We start from the raw sequence: 20,570 nt of genomic DNA, 5'->3' as shown, positions 1-20,570 counted from the left end.
TGAAATTTCAAGAAACAACATTTTAGCTTGATGTGTATGGCCAATTCATACGGTATTTACAAAAAGACAAATGTAAAAAAATATACCAAAATACATTCATCACGTATTTTTTTGGCGTTTTGGACATGTGACATAATTTCCAGATGGTAGTCACCGATCCAACTATATTCTTTGGAAATCTGCCTTGGTATGACCACATCTGTTGTCTCTCTTATAAAATGTAGATTTTCTGAATCCTACCTTACTTGACAGAACTTTGCTTTAGAAGAGTATTTGCGAAGTAGTTATCTGTAGCTTAAATGGGCCTTGCGCCCTCCCCACCACCCCGCTTTCATTTAAATCTCAACAGTATTGCCGGCAGCGTGGCGGAGAGTTACGACACGGAGAGTGGCTTCGAAGACTCTGAGGGCACCGACGTCGCCAATTCGGTGGTGCGGTTCATCACGCGCTTCGTGGACAAAGTGTGCACAGAGAGCAAGGTCACCACGGAGCACATACGGGCCCTCAACAGCATGATTCCTGGTGAGGGGACCTCTGTCGGTGGAGCATTACACTATGTAACACGATTTTTAGTTCCTGGGATAGTAAGTGTTATTTTCTAATTGTGCCTCAAAAGTATAGAAAATTTGCTATTATTCCCAACAAACTTTGCTTTTGTGACCAGGACTTTTATGTGAAGGAATGACACATGCACACATTTTCTCATAGAAAATAGGTAAATTTGACGGTGTTGTCACTACGGTTACCGCTCTTACTACCGTGATCAAATCACCCACCATGCACCTCTTCTCTTGAGCTTAATGGTGTTTGGATGGGATACGACCATGCGGGGCAGTGCAGCCGAATCTGTTGTAGTGCTGCACTTCTAGGTTCCAGCGCGTCTGCTTACCACCGTCATGAACCCGCTATAACATTGTGGTGAGATCTCATGAGATAACCCCCATGATTGACAAGTGGGGGCGATGACGGTTATCATTGTAAGGGTGGAGCAGCATTGAGGCAGTAGTTAGTGCACTTCACTATGATCCCGGAGTCCCAGCCATTGCTGATATCAGTGGTGAGTGATGTCTGAGAAGCCCCAGATCACCCCTGCACCAACCTGCATTCACCAGTATGATGAAGTATGGTCAAACAACTCCCATGACTAAAAATAAATGGGGAGGCTATCATCTAGCAGTGTATTGACAAAGTTCTGTACTGTAAATTACTATCATTGCATGATGTGCTTTTCGCTGTTTGCAGAGCGTGTTGGTTTAGAGTGTGCTGCTTTCTTTGCAGGAACTGTTGCAATTCATATTGAAACTCTGGAGTCGGTCCATCGAGAGAGCAGGAGGCTGCCACCTATTGAGAAGGTGAGATTGGTGCAAGAAGTTAAATGTTTTTCCATTTCTTTCAGTTGTGTTGCTTTAAATCTCTTGAGAAACTAAATTATGAAATTGATGTCACTAACGTTGTGGGGCAAAAAAAGCTATCCGAAACGGGAAAAAGCTATGTTTTTGGAAATGAGAAATATGAAATGAAATAAAAAACCCACAAAACAGCTTACATAGAACTCTGTCAAGCCATGAGGAATTAGTGAGAAAATCAATTAAATAACTGTGCGGAAGTGGTTGAAAATCATGATGAGCTTTGGGATAGTGAAAGCAGCAAAAAGGAAGTTGATTATTTGTCATCATATGTAGTCGTTTTTAAGATAGAACCATTGCTCAGGTTAGAGGTGGGATGATATAATAAGTGGTGAAATTATATGCAGATGCCTTTAGAAAAAAAAAAATAATATGCCCTAGGAAACAAATCATTTTTGCAGGTGAGTAGGAGGATGTTGCAGATGTCACACCTGAAGAAGTAACCACCACCCTTTGCAATATGTACAAAATGAAAAGCTCTCGAAGCGGGTGGAATTGCTATAGATGTTATCAAAAAAGCACAAACAGCTGCTAGATGGAAACTAGTGGATGTGTTTAATAACAGTGTACACTCAACATACTCTAATTATGGAATGATGTCTCAATCATTTTTCACAAGTGAGACAACACTGATGTGAAGATTACAGATCCATTGGCCTCTGATCACAAATGTATAAATTGTTCACATATCACAGATAACTGAATAATGAACAATTTATGGGCCAACCAACGACTCGGTCACATTTTCGAGAAGACAAATCATATCAATTAGCACCCAACACCAATCTCCATCCCTTGTGGCCCCTCCCCTTTCACCGGGCATCTATTTGCTGGGATGTTCAGTAAAGGGGTGGGAGCCAATCAAAAGGTGGCACGGTGGGTGGTGCATGACCTCCAGCCAATGAGGACTCTGGGGAGGAACGATGGCACAACCGAGGCAAAGTGTATTATGTAAATGATGCCTGGCTTTTGTAAACTACGAAAAGGCATTGATTTGAGTGGAAACTGATACATTTATCCAATTTCTCACAAAGCAAAGCCTTAAATATATCTAGAAATTATCAAAACAATTTAGAAAGGTGGAGCAGCTACACTTTGATTACATGAAGAAAGTAACAAAAATAGAAATGAGAAAAGGAATACATATACCTACAATACGTAGAGCAGCAACATCAATAATTCCACAATAGATCAAAAGCTCAGAAGTGCACATTAAAGCATGGAAAGATGCATGCTGGGAATTACTCCAGGAGACGGAAGAACATGTGGATCTGAGAAAAACACACGGCACACGCGCGGAAGGACAATCACCATAGTGATGTAGCAATAAGATTAGCTCATGCAGAAACAAGATAGATTGTGGTATAGCAAGACCTTGAGGCATGACAGTCGCATGGGAACAGCTTTATCCAGCTGTAGATTCACCATGGCTCATCACAATGATAATGAAACTGTATTTTTATGGTTGAGACTGAGTATAGTTTCATGTATTTATTCAAGTCTCTCTATATACATTCTTAAGCCACCGCAACTGACCCAACATTTTCAATTTATGGTACCTTTATACTATGCCTTGGTGGTGTGCAGGTCGTAAATAAAATCCTCGTATATTATGGAGACATTCATCTTGGCTATAAGATCTGATGTGAGTGCTCACATCAGATCTGTCATGTTTTACTCAGAAAAGAGGTAATTATGCTGCCTGCTCTCCGATATGGAAACTGGCGAAATCAACTCTCCACTCCTCCAGTGAATTCCCTTCGCGACTAAACCATTGGTGCCGTTCTTTCTTGCAGCCCAAAATCACGAAGCCTGCCCTACTACACGGGGAGAACTTCATCGTCGACGGGCTGCGAGTCTACCTTCTCATGGACGGCCGGGAGGAGGTCTCTGGGGGCCCCATGGGGGGCCCTCCCATCCTGCCAGCGGAGGGTGCCATATTCCTCACCAATTACCGCATCATTTTCAGGGGCATGCCAGTAGACCCTCTCGGTAAGAATGTTTGCCAATGGACCGTTACCAGAAGGCGAATTTTCATTGCCACGGCATCACACTTTCACCTTTATTTCAACTATACACCATGGTTTTGTTTTTTCCCCCCACCCTAACTTTGGCATAGAAATGGAATAGTAGGGGTTTTTCCCGATTTTAATGGTCGATGAAATTTCATCCACAGTGGGTGCCGAATGCAAGTGCGTGGCATTTAAGCCTATTGCAGAATTAATGGAATCGTTTTTACAGCCTTTAAAAATACATCTGTTTAACTTCTTCGTTCTAGTGAAAATATAGTACGTTTTGCTGTTAAGTTACATCCATGTTTCTATTGGATGCAGGTTTAAGTTTTGTAGTTATTAAGGCAGACTTATATTTTCAGGCTGTACATTTAGAGGTAAAAATATCTGTCAGGTGGATCATCTCTTGTTAATTTTTTCACAAACTGCTATCAAAATATCATTTGTCCCAGACAAATCACTCTAATCGCATGTAGAATTCCATTTGTTAATGAACATATTTCTGCATGTGAAAATTTGCTTCTCATTTTCAATGCCTCACCTGAGTAATTTTCTTGGAAAAACACTCATTAGGGCTTTTTTTTTTCCTTTCAAACATGGGAGCTAATATTTTGGTTAATTGTGTTACCGAGCACAGAGATCACTTTCGTGGCCTTTATGCTGAAAATCTTGTAACTGTGACTGACCTTTGTGTGCTATCATGTGCATTGCCAATAAATGACTGGCAAGCTGTTGCTCTGCCTCGGTCATTGAGAGGTTTTCTATGTGGTTATGGCGAGCAGATGGGCATTCCAAAACAGGGAGCAAATTGGCCAGATTTTGTGCCAGAATATATGGAGCCAAGGCAAACACATTGAACATTGCGACACTTATACCTCGGGGCTGTTCACCCACATTGGTGAAATTGTTAAGCAATATTTCCCTCGCTAATTCCTATTAATGTGCATTACGTGTATTTTTAATAATTAGTGTCCATAGCTTTCCTGTGCTAAGTGCATACAGTAAATTTGGCATTCACGTACTATCAAAGTCTCTTGCGAATGCTTGACATTTTGTTGTGATTGGATGGTTGCCTTGGCCCGTATGGAGTCTTCAGAATAAGCATATGCTCACGTAATTGTAGCCAATTAGTGCCATGAGTAATTTATCATGCGCTGGTTTCTGTGAAAACCTGGTTTTGGATGACAAAACCGAATTACCGTAGTGTCATTGCCACAACTATCTTTCCACAATGGCTGTAGTTGCATTTGCCAGAACAGATGAATAGTAACGAGACGTGCTCGGTGATGAATTCAGACCAAGTTTTATGCCATCGTACGACTTTCATTGTAGAATTAAATGAGCATGGTTGCACCGAATCGTATTTCATTTTTCTTTGAAATATCAAATACCTAATTAAGTAATCATCTGACTTCAAATGAAATGCCAAATAACTTTTTAATTGTACGTAGGCGATAAACTGGAAAACCTCTCTCTCTCTCTCCACCTTGTCTCCCTCACTATGTGTCTCTCTCTACGTTATCTCCCTTTATCACACTGTCTCCCTCGCTTGATCTCGTCTCATGTCTACTTCTCCCTCAGTCTCTGCATCTGTCTTTCTCTCTGCCCCTCTGCACCCTTCCCGCGTCACCGCAACTGCGGGCTGTGTTCGTCATGTGTGGTCCTATGACTACAGAGGCCTGCGGTGCTCAAAATAGATTCGCCTTCGCATTTTTTTCTCTCTTGCAACAATTCAGCCAAATACAAAAACATGTTCGGCCAATGTTTTAAGTCAAGCGAATATTGATTGAAACCCTAAACATATATAATCGACAGTGACCTACAAGTATGTTGCGTGTCTTACCATCACTTTACATGCTCATTCGCGCGAGCTGAGCATGTGCGGTGTGTGTCTGGGGTCACGACGATGTGTGCTCTGCAGTTGGAGAGCAGCCGGTGGTGCGCAGCTTCCCAGTGGCGGCGCTCACCAAGGAGAAGAAGATCACCGTGACGTCCCAGATCGAGCAGTACGTGCAGGAGGGCCTACAGCTGCGGTCCTGCACCTTCCAGGCATGTGTGCACCCTGTGCGACAACCATAGCAAGTTGCATGTACAACTTGCCAGGGAGACCACACTGAACTAAGGGAGGTGCGTAGTCCACATTCCGAGTGGGTTACTGCTTAGACTGAAGCCCTGCTTGATATCAAGTTTCAAGTTTATTTTGTTTAATCAGGTGACAGACAACTCAAAGAGATCAGGGTAGGCTAATTTGCAGTCGTTACCTAGGTCACATAAATGGCAAAAGCAAAAAAAAGAAGGTACAGCAATGCAGAAAATATAAAGCATCGCAAAAAAATACTGTGTCCTATGATAAATACAAAAATATAGCACAAATATAAATTGTACAACGCACACAGTGCCTCACCATAAGCCCATATACAGAACAACTCAACAGCAGCCTTCGCCACTACGTGGCGATGATGTCACCACGGCGCTTGTGCCAACACACACCACACACACACACCAAACACACCACGCACGCACCCTCACCACCTATGCCTCAAAGTACATATTGCATTGCTCATAACGCATCTCACAGTTCACCAACCAGACTCGGTGTAGATACCCATGCGGCATTCTGGCACTGTACGAAAGACCAGCGCTATGTATAGGATCTTGCACCTCCGATTAGCACAGTTGGCTGCGTACATAAATAAGATTGTTTCGTGATAACGTACGTATCATTTACAGCTGCTGAAGGTGGCCTTCGACGTGGAGGTGAGCTCGGAGACGGTGGAGGTGTTCCGGAAGCACATCCACAAGCTCCGCTATCCGCAGACTGTCTACCACACCTTCGCCTTCGCCACCTCGCAGCTGCAGCCCATTCACATCGAGGAGAAGCAGAAGGAGGCCAACACCTCCCTCCGGTCAGTTCAAGTTCATTTATTAGGTATCGCCCTGTGAGCCATTCGGCTCTTGAATCGGGTGCAACCGCAACAAACAAAAAAACAAAAACATGAACAAAAAAACATCTTAAAGTGAATATGTGACTGAGTGCAAACAGAAAATCCAAGAAAAGACAGCAAAATATTGCAGAAAAAACACCGTACACCAACGCTGTGTGCAAAAATCCCAGTGGGATGCAATTCAAACAACCAACAACAACCACAAGACAACTTAGATTAAGGCCATCAGTCTAACTCTGTACTACAACAAACAAACATGGCTAAACCAATACACTTTTCGAAATCACCAAAATAAAGCCATCTCTAACTCACAGCCCATAATGCCATAGGACACGTGATCTGCACTAATACATTACTGAACTGGCACGTATATATATCACGGATGCGAATTGAGAATTAAAATTTGGTTTTGGATTGCTGACACTTCATATGGATGAGGATAATTTGTTTTCCTGCGTGTAGGACTTTGGTTAAAAGTGCCAAGAAGGCAGGGATGAAGACGATTGGAAGGCAGTATGTGTCTCGGAAGAAGTTCACCCCTCCGAATTGGGCTGACCGGCAGTCTGTGTACGGCAGCGAAGAAGAGGATGAGATTTCCAGTAAGTGACATTCGTGCCAGATGAAATGTTTCACTATTGTTGAACCGTCTGGATGTATGTTTGATATACGGCACTGTAATCTGTTGTAAACAAATATGGCCTCGACATTAAGCATTCCCGAGTAGTTTAGACGTAACATTCCAATGTGATTAATTGAAGTTTCAGACGAGGGAGACAAAACGTTAACAAACACCGCGACAACATCATCCACCATGAAGTCCCCGGAGAAGTTGACCGTGGACCATGCACTGGAGCGCGCCTGCTGCAAGGACTACCAGCGGCTGGGGCTCGGCACGCTGAGCAGCAGCCTAACGAGGTCCAAGTCTGAGATCTACCGGATCTCCACGGTCAACCGCATGTACGGCACCTGCCGCAGGTGAGGAGCCGGCACAGCTACTTGCACCCAGCGTTCATTTCGCGTCCTGCAGTAAAAAGGGAGTACTGCTGATTTTTCCAGGTTCAGAGAAGATGTGCTGCTTCGAATAGACCATATGTAAATTAGGGTTCCTCCTCACACCGACTTTTGCTCTGCAATTATGCATATCTTCTTGTTTGTCAACAAGATTTTGCGGAAGTAGTTTTTTCGTTCTTGACATGAAGGCAGCTTTTATCATTTATTTTGGAATTTCCGCATTTTTGTTGCGATGCTGGCCTCATCAATTCTCGCAGAGTAGTGAAACCCCTCCCCCTTGTGTTTGAGAATGGCTCGTAGAACCAGAAAGTCAATGTAATTCTGAAATTGCTTCAAGGGCCTGTTGTTATCCACACACTAGGAGGTGCACTTTTCTATTTTCCCTGCTACGGAGAAATACTTGTGGTATAGTGGTCAATCATTTAAAATATTCTCAGCTGAAATGTAGACAAATTAAGTAACATGCTGAGACCAAAAACTCCCTACATTCAACAACCACCCCTTTTTTATCCACGGATGATTAAAACCCAGATTTGAACCCACGGATTTTTAGTAGTGCTGGCTCATGGCTCAAGATTACCCTTGAGCCATCTGACCATCTTGGCACAAACCAAAATATAAAAAAAAGATAACTCTAAATGTGTGTCTGTTCTGAGTGCATTTACAAACAGGTAAAAGAAGCGATATGCATTTCATGATATAAATCTGATCTATCCTGTTCATAAGCAGGCTTCCTTTTTGGAGCATAGTGAAAATGCTGCCCTGTTTTGTGTTTTTTGCCGGTGTAGCTACCCGGGGCTGCTGATAGTGCCACAGAATGTGCAGGACAGCACGCTGCAGAAGATCTCACGCTGCTACCGTCAGAACCGCTTTCCCGTCATCTGCTGGCGTCACTCGCAGACCAAGGCGGTGCTGCTGCGTTCGAGCGGCCCACATGGCAAGGGGGTGGTTGGCCTCTTCAAGGGCCAGGGCCAGCATGCCTCTGGTGCGTGAAGGCCATCGCTGGTCCGGCTGGCTGTGTAGCTGTGATGGAAAACATGGGCAGTCGAGCGTTTTTTGTTGTCGTTGTAATTGTTACTGATTTTAATAGGAACATTTGGTCTCTCTTTTTGGCAGCTGTACAAAATAACATGACCACGCGGTCAGAATAACACAAAATGTGTACACCTGCATCCTACCTTAGTGCTAATGCTTTCATAATAAACCCTTATGAAAATTGCCACCTGTTGCTCTTAAAGCTTGCATATGTTTAGCCTGTCGTTCGTTTTTTTATTTTATTTCCTCTGGGATGATATTTCCCACAGGATTAAATAGTTTTCTTATACTTTACAAGATATACAGTATGTGGTAAAGGCAGTTAGAAATTGGGTACAGGATATTAAAAGTGTTAACAGGCTTATACTTGTAACATTATTTTTCTTTGAAAGTACCCTTTAATGTCAACATTCTTGTTACAGGATTAGCATGTAAGAGTCAGGCTTCAAAATAACCCAAACATTAACTTGTCACAACCTATTAGGATCGAGTTTTTTGACAATCCTATATACACACATATACAGAGTACTAATGACCAGAATGTGTGTGTGTGTGTACATCAACCTTTTAATTATAGAAGTTACAATAGCATCACTCCGGTTCTTGTTCATTGCGTTTTCTTTGGATTTTAAGATGCTCAGAAAAGTAAGGCAAACCCCAAACTTGTGCCTGGTGCCAATTTGGTTAAACAAATCTGGTCACACATAAATACCCACCGGATTATAACATGCACACCCCAACTTTTGCTTGCAATGGATAAAACAGTACATCTTATCATCTGGAGAATGCGGTAAAAATGTTTTACTCTCTTGTGTGCAATTACATGTACAAAGCATAGTATTTAACATGTGCGTGCTTGTTTACATCCATATACAATGCATATACTGCTAATGTACATTGTGGTTGTCCACCGGACAACGGTTCCGTTGTAGACGTACACTAAACGTCAAAACGTTACCTTGTTTTGTCTCTTTTTTTTTTTTGTCTCACCCGGAAGGTGCCTCCTCCTCGGAATCGTCGAGCAGCGTGGAGCAGGAGAAATACCTGCAGGCCATCGTACACGCCATGCCCCACCAGTCGGACCGCAACCGGCTCAGCATGAACTCCTCCACCTACCTGGCACTCGAGTCCGGTGAGGCGGCGGGTGCCACGTACTCCGCGCAGCCAGCGTGCGCACGCTCTCGCCCTCTCTTCGCGCTAAAAAACAAAAAACTTCTCTTCACTAATACAGGAAATTATTACCGTTTCAAGAGCCTCGATCGGGCACTCTTTGAGCTATCTGCTAACGTATTAACCAACTTTTAATCTCTTTCAGATTTTAACTCTACTCCAAAAAAAACGATGGACCAGTTGTGATGACCGATAGCTTATTTGAAGGGACTTTTTTATTAAATGAGAACTATACAAGCACTGACACTCTTAAACTCCACTTAACAATTAACATAAAACACCAGGAAAGCCTTTTTGAAACGGACCATAGATCTGACATTGCTTTTTGTGCATGCTTGGAAAATGCACACCATTGGATCTAACCTATCCTTTATACGAACAACCTTAATTAGTGACCTAATATCACGTGTCATCATTTTGTACCCATGTCTTCTGCGTGAGAGTTTTGGTTCGTGGACTTTAGCACGTCCACAGGAAAATTAAGTCCGTCTCTCCGGAGGAAACCTTAAATGTTGAATGAGGTGGTAGTGCATCAGGGCCAGGTTCATTATTACCAGGCTTAGACTTCTGTCATTGATGTGGGCCCCTCGCCACACCGGTGTGTGTGTATGTATGCGGGTGACCTCTTTACAGAATCTGCTTATGACAAGCACAGACAGAACAGGCTGTCGACGCTAATGAAACAGGCAACAGGGACCAATATGGATCTTACGCTTTCTAGTAGTTTCACGCGAGGCGGTGAGTGACTCACACAGCAGGTCCCACACTTGGGAAAAAAACAAAAATGGGACCCAATGTTGCCCCAACAAAATATCAAGGTGGATCTAACATGAGCCAAGCAAATTCCATGCTGGCCTTCCAATAAATGTGCTTCCCGGTCTTCCGTTGCTTGGCTTGCTTTAATTGACACCCACTAATATCAATGCTTTTGAATATTTCGTGTCAATTTCTGATCTCTGGCATTCGGGAAAACACCTGTTTTGACTCCCTTCTTTTTTGGGTTTGAGAAATCTTTGGAATCAGGTTTTCTTCACATGTGATCTGTTGTCTGTGTTGGTGGTGGAACTTTGGATAGTTGGTGTTGGTTTCTTTACTCTGAGAATGCAACAAGTTTGCATCTACACTTTGAGCTTTGCAGTGTTGGGATCTTTTGGCCTTGCTTTGTGCTTGGGTGTAGTTGATAAAATATGTATGAAAAACTATAGGTATTTATTCAATGTAAACTCGCAGTTTTTCACAAGAAGCGCTGAATTTGAAAAAAAAAACCACGTATTTTATTTTATTGGGCACACATAAGATAATAAACATATTTTGATTTGTAGTTGATATATTTTGTTTGTGTTGAAAACCCACTGGCCTGCATTATAACTATAAACTGAATAAAAATGCCAAAGAGAGCTTATCTTGGCGCAGCGCTTCCAACCAAAGTAAATCTGATGTTTTCGAATAATAAAATATGTCAGCTTTTGGCCGTATGCTGGGGTGAAAAAAAAAGTAAAAAAAAAACTACAAGAGAAATCAAAAGTCCAAGCCAAAGCAAGGTCCCGTTGTTCCTGCGTGTTTGTGCGCGTGATTCTGACTGCTGTGTTGTCGCCTCTCCCCCTTGTGGCCGCTGCGCGCTCCCCGCAGTGCTCGGCTACAGAGATAAGCTGTTCACTGTGAGCACGCCCAAAGGGGCTGTGAAGGGGAGGCGCCTCCGTGAAGGTAATCGCCACTCGGTGCCATGCGTAGCCGCTGCAGCCGCCGCCGCCGCCGCTACCACCGCCACCGCCACCCATGGCTCTAACCTCCTCGCCTTGCCGACGACCGTCACGCTCCGATGCATTTTCACCCTCTGGATAACCATTTTTTTATGATTTGCCCTCCCCAACTTCCCTCCGTCCCACGCCTGCTTTTATTATTTCCCTCTGCATTCTTTGTGGTTAATAGCTGTTTTGTCAATGTCCTCTCTGTGTGATTCTGTGTGATTGTGTGCGCAAGTGTAATGCTCTGCAGGGTTTGCTGTTTTTCATTGCCGATCCATTTAACAAGCCACGACAGCTAACTGGATTTGACCACGCTGGAGAGAATACAAATACAAGATTAGGATATTGCGTGCAATGGCTCCATGCTTTGTCACTAGTTGATACATCATATGCATGTGAACTGTGTCAAATTCAGCAGGGGGTTTTCAATATTTTGAAACGGTAACCCTAAAAGCTGGTTATTTATGATCACAAATCCAGCTGTCATGCATTGAACTCATAGCTCACCTCAAGTATTTATGCACGTGTGTGCCTCGTCATGCCCAGGGGAAGGGCCGTGGAGAAATGGCAGCGTTTGTGACTCGTTGCAGGCAAGTGGGCAACCCTGCGAGGCAGTGGAAGGTTCGGTGGACCTGTTGTCTCGGGGGACATTGGGGCCCGGCTCGCAGGCAAAGAACCGCTGCAATCTCCAAACCACAATGGTGTTCCCACCGAGCGAGACTTTGCCCGCTGTCAGGCTGCCGTGCTCTACATTCTAGCTGACAAGTCGCAAGGAAAGGTGATTTTTTTCCCCCCTGCCTCATGCCTGCTGCCTAGTGGGCAGTGGAGGGCAATCCATTAAAGAAATTGTTGTACCCTACTAATACGCTCCCACCTCTACGCTTCTCGCCTTCACCAACCCACACTGGCCAGTAGATTGACAAAGGGTTGTACAGCGGGCTTACTTTCAGCCAGCTCTGTCTGGGTCAGACAGACAGAAAAGTTTCCGCACCCGGCACACCATATCCAATAAACCCTCCGTTATGAATGTCATGGCTAGTCACGTGTCTGCTCCAGTCTACCAGCGACCCGGAATGCGGTATATTCGGTGAGAAAAAAGTCCTGGTTGTACATGTAGGTGCTGTTTGATGCATGCATGGAGTAATGATCACTTAATCCCCAGATTCAGGCAATGTATTGGATGGTGAACAGCCCTGCAACATGTCTCTATTAATTTTTATAATCAAAACAAGTCTTAGGGGGAAGAAATAGTGCACCATTTTTGACCGGGTCATTTAAATTCCCACTTGCATGGAAGTTTCCCATTTCAAATCGCCTGCCCACTCACGTTACAAGGGGTGCTTACGTTTTCCATTGCGTGTTAATAATGTATCGTTTTCTCACAATGGTGGCGCGTATGTGTGGCAGGGCATTAAGTTGGAAGGGGTGCATGGCTGCGAGGTATTACTGGTGGAGTACCCCGATGTCCGCGCAGTCAAGGCCAGCTTCAAGAAGCTTTTACGAGCTTGCGTGCCCAGTACTTCTCCTTCACAGGACATGACCTTCTACAAATCGTTAGAAGAATCCGAATGGCTGCAACAGGTATGCTTCCACCTCAACTATTGCAAATGTACAAATAAAATTCACTCTTTGGATTATCCATGGGGTGGTATTATACAGGCTGCAGAGTAACTGTGCTTACAAAAATAGAAAATAGGAATCCGTATTCATACCGTTTACATGTGTGCTGGTTCTATTATTAGCTACCCCCCCCCACCATCGTAACTTGGGACCCAAAAAGGAAAACAATAAAACGGGCGACAGAGTCTAACATCGGCATCTTCAGCCCCCATTCTAGATAGGAAATCAATTTACATACGTTTTGTATTTTCTTTGTTTTTGTTTTATTTGGGCCCTCCCCATCCCCCCCGAGTAGCCCAGATAATCGAGAGTTGCCTGTATACACAAATAGATAATGCTTTCCCTTTCATTCGTGATTTGTTTTTCTTTTGGCTCTTGGCATTTGTTTTTATTATGGCAGTCTGTATTGTGCAGAATAACTCTATGCTGGCTCCGTTGGGCGATGTTTCTCCGCAGATCCAAAGGCTGCTGCAATTGGCAGAGCTTGTAGTTGAGCTTTTAGACGGAGGCTCCTCTGTCATGGTAAGCCTCGAGGAAGGATGGGACATCACTACCCAGGTAACATTTTGCGTGTTATCGCACTCGCTTATTGAGCCACATTGCGCTCGCTACCTTTTGCGGTTTTTGGCACCTCTAGAATTGTTTAATTTATGTGTTGTGCTTTCAGTTGGCGGATGGGTGGTCTGGTGGCTTGACCTCACTCTGTTAAACCACCGCACATCTGCCGTGATAATTTTCTGCCTAGAGCAGTTATTAAATAGCATATCGGTTGCCCGCTTGCAGATGTTACAAGCAGTGATGCACTGCTTTTGAAAGGCCATTATACGCAGGTGTCAATCAGCTTAACAATGAATAATTGTTGTATATCCTAAAACAAAGCCAGACATATTTCTTCAACGAGAATCCACACGGTGTTATCGCGCATCAATGTATAAACAATATAAATCATTTGCCTTTATATTTCTCCGTGGCAAATGTAACCGTATTTATTTCCTTTAATTAATGTGTTCTGGATGAGGTCCAGCAGAGCTGGGCATGAGTGTGATAAAATATGATAAATAGTTACAATAAATCATTTTTATGAAGATAAACAATTCTTAGATGTATGAACGGGAAGAATGAAGGCTAGCGAGGGGGACATATGTTCTTCATCGGTTCATCTTTATCTCCTGCGACAAACTTCTCCAGTGGTCAAACCTTGTTGTTGCGTACGTATGTTGAACTTCTTTCGCACCGTACGTAATCGGAGGTTGTGTGATGCACACCGTGCACTCTCCGCAGCTGGTGTCGATGGTGCAGCTGCTGTCGGATCCGTTTTACCGCACCCTGGACGGTTTCCGGCTGCTGGTGGAAAAGGAGTGGATCTCCTTTGGCCACCGCTTCAGTCATCGCGGTAACCAGACGCTGGCGAGCCAGAGCAGTGGCCTCGCGCCGCTCTTCCTGCAGTTCCTTGACTGTGTGCACCAGGTCAGGCTTCTGCCCCACATTATGCACCTGTGGTCATTCACTTGCTTCACTGTTGAGCGGATTCATTGATTTAATCCTCTTCATGGTTCTTTCGGTAAAGTCACGAAAGAACCAAGAAGATGAATCCCTGCAGTCACGAAAGCTTTAAATCGAAATTTGATTGAATCCTTTTTACTTTACTCATCGGATGACTTCAGTTTATTTTCAAGGTCAAGATCTCGTTGTGGTTTAAGGCGTGGTGCACAGTAGACGCACGACCTTTGAGGTCTGCCATAGTTGTATTGGATAGCTGTGAATACCAATCAACTTCGTGATCTGCTAAATTCATATTCGTTTTTGTTGTTGATTGTAATTTCTGACAACTTTTTTAACCTCTTATATTTTGCAGTCTTCAGTATTTTGTCATTTATGAAGTCTAGTTGTATAAATGGCATGAGACCGTATACATTACCATTATGAGTGATGGCATTGAAACTGACAATTTTACACTAATGAGAAAACGCTTGTTTCAAAATATATACATCTTTGTTACATGAAACAAATACATTTTAACGTGTACGTTCGTAGGGAATGTTTTCCCTCTCATTTGTTCCGGGTGAATGTGATTAGATGAGGTAACAATGTAGTTTTGTGGTTTTTTTCTTTCCCTCAAAATGTGTTGTCCCTCACTTGACGTCTTTGGGATTTAAAATAAATAATCATAAGATTTACACATGGCCCTGATAATTGCGCCTTCCTGCTGGCGAGCCCATACCGTTGGGAGTGGAAGGATTCTCATTACCGCATAATCCGCCCAAACGTAAAAAAAAAATTATTTTAAATGATAGTGAGTAATAAACATGACAAACAAAAACTTTTTGGCCTTTCTCGTATTTACCAGAACTCAAATTAAACGTGTTAAACCAATTTCATATTAAAATTTGTAATGACCAGATTGCTTTAAATGAAAACTTTTTTTTTCGAGTTGCGTTTATCAAAATCACCCGTGTCTCTGTGAAACTATGGCACTTGCGATTTCAACTTCAGTTCAGTCATCCTTTGCTCTTGGTCTTATACAAATAGCATAATGTGCTTTACTCAATAATTCTGCCATGGTTGTGTAAACATTGTGAGGTTATAACAATGCTTATGTTTTTTTTACTTTGTGTTTTGATGAAGGTACTCAACCAGTTTCCTACAGAGTTTGAGTTCAACCAATACTACCTGAAGTTTTTGGCATACCACTTTGTCTCCAACCGATTCCGAACATTCCTTCTCGACTCGGACTACGAGAGGATAGAAATGGGTCAGTATTCGTCTTCGAGATGCAGACAAATAAGAATGTGATTTTTTTTTTAAGTTGTAATGATGACTTTGTGTAAGGCAAAATTGTTCTTGCATTTTTTGTTATACTGCCTTTTATATAAACACTTAGAAAATGGGGGCCCCTCTTCCTTCTTAAAACCCGTATCGGTAATTTGGACTATCCAAATAAAAATATGACAAAAAGATGTTAAGGGCTCACGTCATTGTTTTTTGAGCATTTGCAGAGCCGCGTGTCTGTGATGTGTTTGTACAGATGTGCTTTGAGTAGGGCCGCATAGAAATACGCAGAAGCACTTTGCGGACCTAACAAAGCGTAATTTGAATTTAGACGTTTTTGCGGACAAAAAAACAACCGATAAAACTTCTTAAGCATATTGAACTGTTCCGAAATGCCCTTTGGTGCCACAACTAAAACAAAAAAGGCGCAAGTGTATCGAGCGAAGGGCAGGCCATCTCTCCCGTGTTTCCATTGGCCCGGTCTCTAAGTTGTGTCTGTGCTGACAGGGATGATGTACGAGGAAAAAGGCGAGAAGCTGGGCTCCAAGCCAGCTCGTTCCCTCTGGGATTACGTGGAGCGCATCCACAAAACTAGCCCCGTCTTCTACAACTACATGTACATGCCCGCTGATGGCGAAGAGGTGACCGACACCGCATCCACCCTGTGTGTGTGTGGGTGTCTATGAGTGCCACGCTTTACCCTAATCTGATCTGGAATACATTACTGACAGCAGTCATTGTCGACGAATGTTCATGGAAGACATCACAAGACCACAATATTTCTCCTGGATGCCTTTCAATAGGGGTCCACATTATCAGCACGTACTGGGCTACACTGCTCCTTTGTGTAGTTGACTTGGTGGTTGATTGAGTGCTGATCACTGGAAGAAATGACACACGTTTACCTCATTTTGCAATGGGTCTTTTGTTTGCACTTAGCTATAGCACCAAGACCACATATATAATATAAGTAATAATATATTTTACCCAGGAAAGCCTCACCGAGTCTTAACACTTTGGGATGTTGGGCCAATTCCATTCATGAGAGAGTTTGGCTTGTGGGAGGTAACCAGAGTACCTGGAGGAAACTCTTGAGTACAAGGGGGTAACACGCAAAGCTCTGTAAAAATAGATTCAAGACTTTATTTCAATCTTGCCATCTCATGGCCATCTCACAGGCCAAGCATACAACACGTGGTATTCCCAGCCAAACACCCATCTGAGTACTGAACAAGACTTAATCCTGATAGCCTCTGAGATTGGACAATTTAATAAGGTTTTTCCATCATCAGTAACATGATATGCATGACAACCTTTTAGAACTTGAGTTGGCAGAGGTCCTGATCTCAGTAGTTATTGGCTCAGAATTTAGACGTGGACATTATGGTGTTGAGCTCCCAAGCTAAAACTTGTAAATATTGACAGTAACATACGTACATCGAGCTTTCAACATTTTGCCGACACCTCGTTAAAATCGAAGTTGTATTTCCTTTGCCTCCATCAGAATCGAGTAGAAACATTAAGTAAAGAGTAAATATGATAGAAACGGTTGTGGTAATGGTGATAACAGTACCGAATATAGTATTACTTGTAAAGAAGATTATTTAACATCTTATTCAAATACTGATAAAAACACCTTTTGCGGTGTCTGGGTGTGTTGATGTTATCATTGTTTACTTGTTTGTCGTGGTTGCTTTCACCTGCCGCAGATGAAAACAACCAACGCCACGTTGGCGTCTGAGAGAGCCAACATAAGACCACAGCTTGTTGCGTGTGAATGTGCATCGCCGGGTTCGCTCGCGTGCGCCCCCCTTGCAGGTGCTGCAACCATTCAGCATGCTAGCCTGCCTCCGAGTGTGGGACTACTACGTGGAGGAGAGCCTCGGCGAGGGGCCCTCCTTCGACTGGGAGCTGATCAACGGGCGCTGCGACGTGGCCAGCGAGGTGGAGCAGCCGGACGGGACCGTGCCACAGAGCAAGCGCAAGACGGTGTGGCCTTGCTACAGCAACCTGGCCAAGTTGCAGCCGGACGCCATCACGCAGCTGCTGCTGGTAAGGTCTGCAAGGTTGGAGAGGCATTCACGGGGCCTGAGCGCTGATGGGTGAAGTGTGCGAACGTGTGTATTTAATGGGGTTTTTTTTCCCCCATAACCTTGGCGGTGTTCATGTTGCAGCGCCAATGCTGTGCATTAGCGTTAATTTCACTTTTGTCAGCATTCGTGACCACCAACATCGCCACTTGCGAAGATTGCTGGCATGTCAGCATTCCCGTTCCTGGTACTTTAAAAGATCATTGCAAAGTAGAACTTCAGTTTGTACAGCTGACACGGTGGCTTTTTTGGCACCACAAGTGTATAACCACACCGCACGTATTTGACAGTTTTATTGCACGAACGAGCGCACTACTGTGGGAGTTTAATTAATTTTCATTGTTGAAACCCCTTAAATTACGGTCATGGTAAATCCTTGCTACGTGTGTGGATGCAGGAGATAGAGCATTTGGAAGCTGAACTCAAGCCAAGCAGTGAGCGCTGGAAGGACACTTGGGACAAAGTCAAAGTTGCGCCAAAGACCAAACCTCAGCTGGTACAATGCACAAATCATTAGTGACGATCAACTATGTTTTCTTTGCTGTTTTACAACCTTCCATGCTGACACTTTGGTGTGAGAAGTTTATAATTCTTAGCCTGCTGTTCTTGTGTTAACACACATGTGCTGAAGAATTATAGTTTGACTGATTTGTTATATATATAGAAATTAAATAGTTGTTTCTGCAATCATACATGTGAATCAAATGAAAATAGAAGTAATGTTTACTGTTTTTTTTCTTAAGCATTGTACATATTTAAAATGTAACAGCATAAAGCAGGATGTTGTCATCAGTAAATGAGTCACGGTTGGCGTTAATGGTTTCTGATCGGTAAAGACGCAGCCCTGCAAATTCATTCTTATATCACTGCTGCCAGAAGGTCCTCCACTTGACAGAACTCTAGATGGTCTCTCCATGGCTTATTTGACCTTAACTTTCACAGTGGCCAGACGTTCTTGAAAGAGGGTTGGAGTACCCACCCTTTCCCCCACCGCATGCGACCTGCCAATCAACTAACCATTGGTGGTGCCGACGTGTGCGTTTCATTCCCCCATTATTGCCGGTTGTTGCTGGGTGGATCCGCGGCACCGCGCGTCCGTCCACAGAAGAGGCGCGTGCCGCTGCCGGCGGGGATGGCCGGACGCCCTCGCTCGGCAGCCGGGTTCTCGCCGGCACGAGATGGGCCGCCGTTTCTCGCCGAGTCTGAACGAGCGTCCGTCGTCGCTCCGGCCTCCAGCACGCTGGGTCGGCGTAACGTCCCGCAGATGTCGTCGGCCTACTACAACATGTTCCCTTCGAATGACACGGAAAACAGGTTGGTGGCGGCGGGGGGGGGGCACGCTTGCGCTTCCAATCAATCATTCACCCCAGCAGCTGCTCATTTGACACGTTTGTTTTCCAGAAGTTGAGCTTTAAGGTGACATAGTAACAGATCACGACACCTTGCTGTTCAAAAAAACGTGTTAATACTCAAGCTATTGCTCAAACCGTTCCATCAATTGTTGGCATATATTGTATTATATGCATTGGACTTTCATAATAGGCTACCACAGCCTCCATGAACTTTTTTCTTGTTGTTTTGTTTCAGGTCTTTTGAAGGCTTTCTCTTTAAACGAGGAGCCTTGCTTAAGGGATGGAAACAGAGGTTATTTGTTCTGGACAAAACCAAGCATCAGGTAATCTTATGAGCTGCATTACCTATACTTGCATGCATTTGTGAACGCGTATGCACACATACACAAAGGAATGTTCCCATGAAATCTAGGTATGTTGACGTCAGGTACATCGGATGTTTTGGCATATTAGATAATAACAAGGCGTCGGCGTGTCCGTGAGCATTGAGAAATTGATTTCCAATTTACCGTGAATTTTCATAAGCCGTCAGCAGTGGTCTTCATGCGGGGTTGCACATAGCATCGTCGAGATGTGTTTGTTATGTTTCGCTTCGGTGGAATGGCCCAATGGAGGTAAAGGGTCCGCAATGACGTGGCTCTGTACACTTTGACGCATATCTTAGGTGCATGGTGAGTTTGAACAGAACCTTCGGAATGTGGAGGCGCTAAGTCCTTAAAACCAGCATTTACGTCATTGTGCTCCATTTTATTGGATACATGTAACCACTGCCACTCATATGAATAAATTATTTAAGCACATTCCTTAGCAGAAAGCGTAGTGTAATAGTTGAGGGAATATAATCCTCTGGCTTTTAGCCCCCATGAGTGATTTTTAACATTCAAACAAAAGTGTACTAAGATCATCGTGGTACACCGCCCTGCCATGCTGTACTTAACATCATTATCTTCGCCCTTCGTCACCACAGCTGCGCTACTACGACTCTTATGAGGACATGACCTGCAAGGGCTTCATCGACCTGGCGGAGGTGGAGAGTGTGGCAGTGGGGACGCCCAGTCTCGGAGCGCCCAAGACCGTGGATGAGAAGGCCTTCTTTGACGTGAGCAAGCCACCGCCGCCACTTTTGTCACCCAGTAATCATCTACCCCTGCGCAGAGATACCATCTTTATGGGTCACCAATAAAGTTTGGAAAACACGGTTCTCTTAATTGGTGGTGTTAAGTATTGACACGTAATCTGGCATTGTTACTTGTTTTGCATTCACCACCTTATAATCGGTTTCATCATACCCAACGGTGTTCTTTTGTGGACTGTTGCTTATATTTTTTTAAATGGCTCCTTATGGGTTTGAGTATTTTGCCGGTCGTGAGCAGCTGAGAACTCTTGCTTGACAATCGGCTTGCTGACTAAATCGC

At 43.8% G+C, this 20,570-nt stretch overlaps 1 protein-coding gene across 9 annotated transcripts in view; it reads left to right on the top strand.

The window, feature by feature from the left end:
- Positions 1–20,570, top strand: part of SBF1 (SET binding factor 1) — a 93,647-nt gene that overhangs the window by 70,307 nt on the left and 2,770 nt on the right. For 4 of the 9 annotated variants that reach the window (XM_061564403.1, XM_061564401.1, XM_061564402.1 and 1 more), the window contains 22 exons: positions 350–522; positions 1,279–1,352; positions 3,203–3,398; positions 5,340–5,467; positions 6,149–6,324; positions 6,826–6,962; positions 7,122–7,338; positions 8,163–8,359; positions 9,407–9,541; positions 10,213–10,317; positions 11,209–11,283; positions 11,915–12,102; positions 12,732–12,905; positions 13,401–13,502; positions 14,226–14,411; positions 15,570–15,696; positions 16,221–16,354; positions 17,532–17,765; positions 18,201–18,299; positions 18,909–19,117; positions 19,391–19,478; positions 20,123–20,254. In XM_061564403.1, the coding sequence (XP_061420387.1) occupies positions 350–522; positions 1,279–1,352; positions 3,203–3,398; positions 5,340–5,467; positions 6,149–6,324; positions 6,826–6,962; positions 7,122–7,338; positions 8,163–8,359; positions 9,407–9,541; positions 10,213–10,317; positions 11,209–11,283; positions 11,915–12,102; positions 12,732–12,905; positions 13,401–13,502; positions 14,226–14,411; positions 15,570–15,696; positions 16,221–16,354; positions 17,532–17,765; positions 18,201–18,299; positions 18,909–19,117; positions 19,391–19,478; positions 20,123–20,254 (3,286 nt within the window). The remainder of the gene's footprint in view (positions 1–349; positions 523–1,278; positions 1,353–3,202; positions 3,399–5,339; positions 5,468–6,148; positions 6,325–6,825; positions 6,963–7,121; positions 7,339–8,162; positions 8,360–9,406; positions 9,542–10,212; positions 10,318–11,208; positions 11,284–11,914; positions 12,103–12,731; positions 12,906–13,400; positions 13,503–14,225; positions 14,412–15,569; positions 15,697–16,220; positions 16,355–17,531; positions 17,766–18,200; positions 18,300–18,908; positions 19,118–19,390; positions 19,479–20,122; positions 20,255–20,570) is intronic. The other 5 variants (XM_061564408.1, XM_061564404.1, XM_061564407.1 and 2 more) reach the window with 3 other exon arrangements.

This window comes from Lethenteron reissneri, chromosome 33, assembly GCF_015708825.2.
Source record: "Lethenteron reissneri isolate LAM-NWPU_2019-01 chromosome 33, ASM1570882v1, whole genome shotgun sequence".
Lineage (NCBI taxonomy): Eukaryota > Metazoa > Chordata > Hyperoartia > Petromyzontiformes > Petromyzontidae > Lethenteron > Lethenteron reissneri.
The sequence above is the reverse complement of the archived record's forward strand: the minus strand, read 5'-3'. Positions and strand labels throughout refer to the sequence as shown.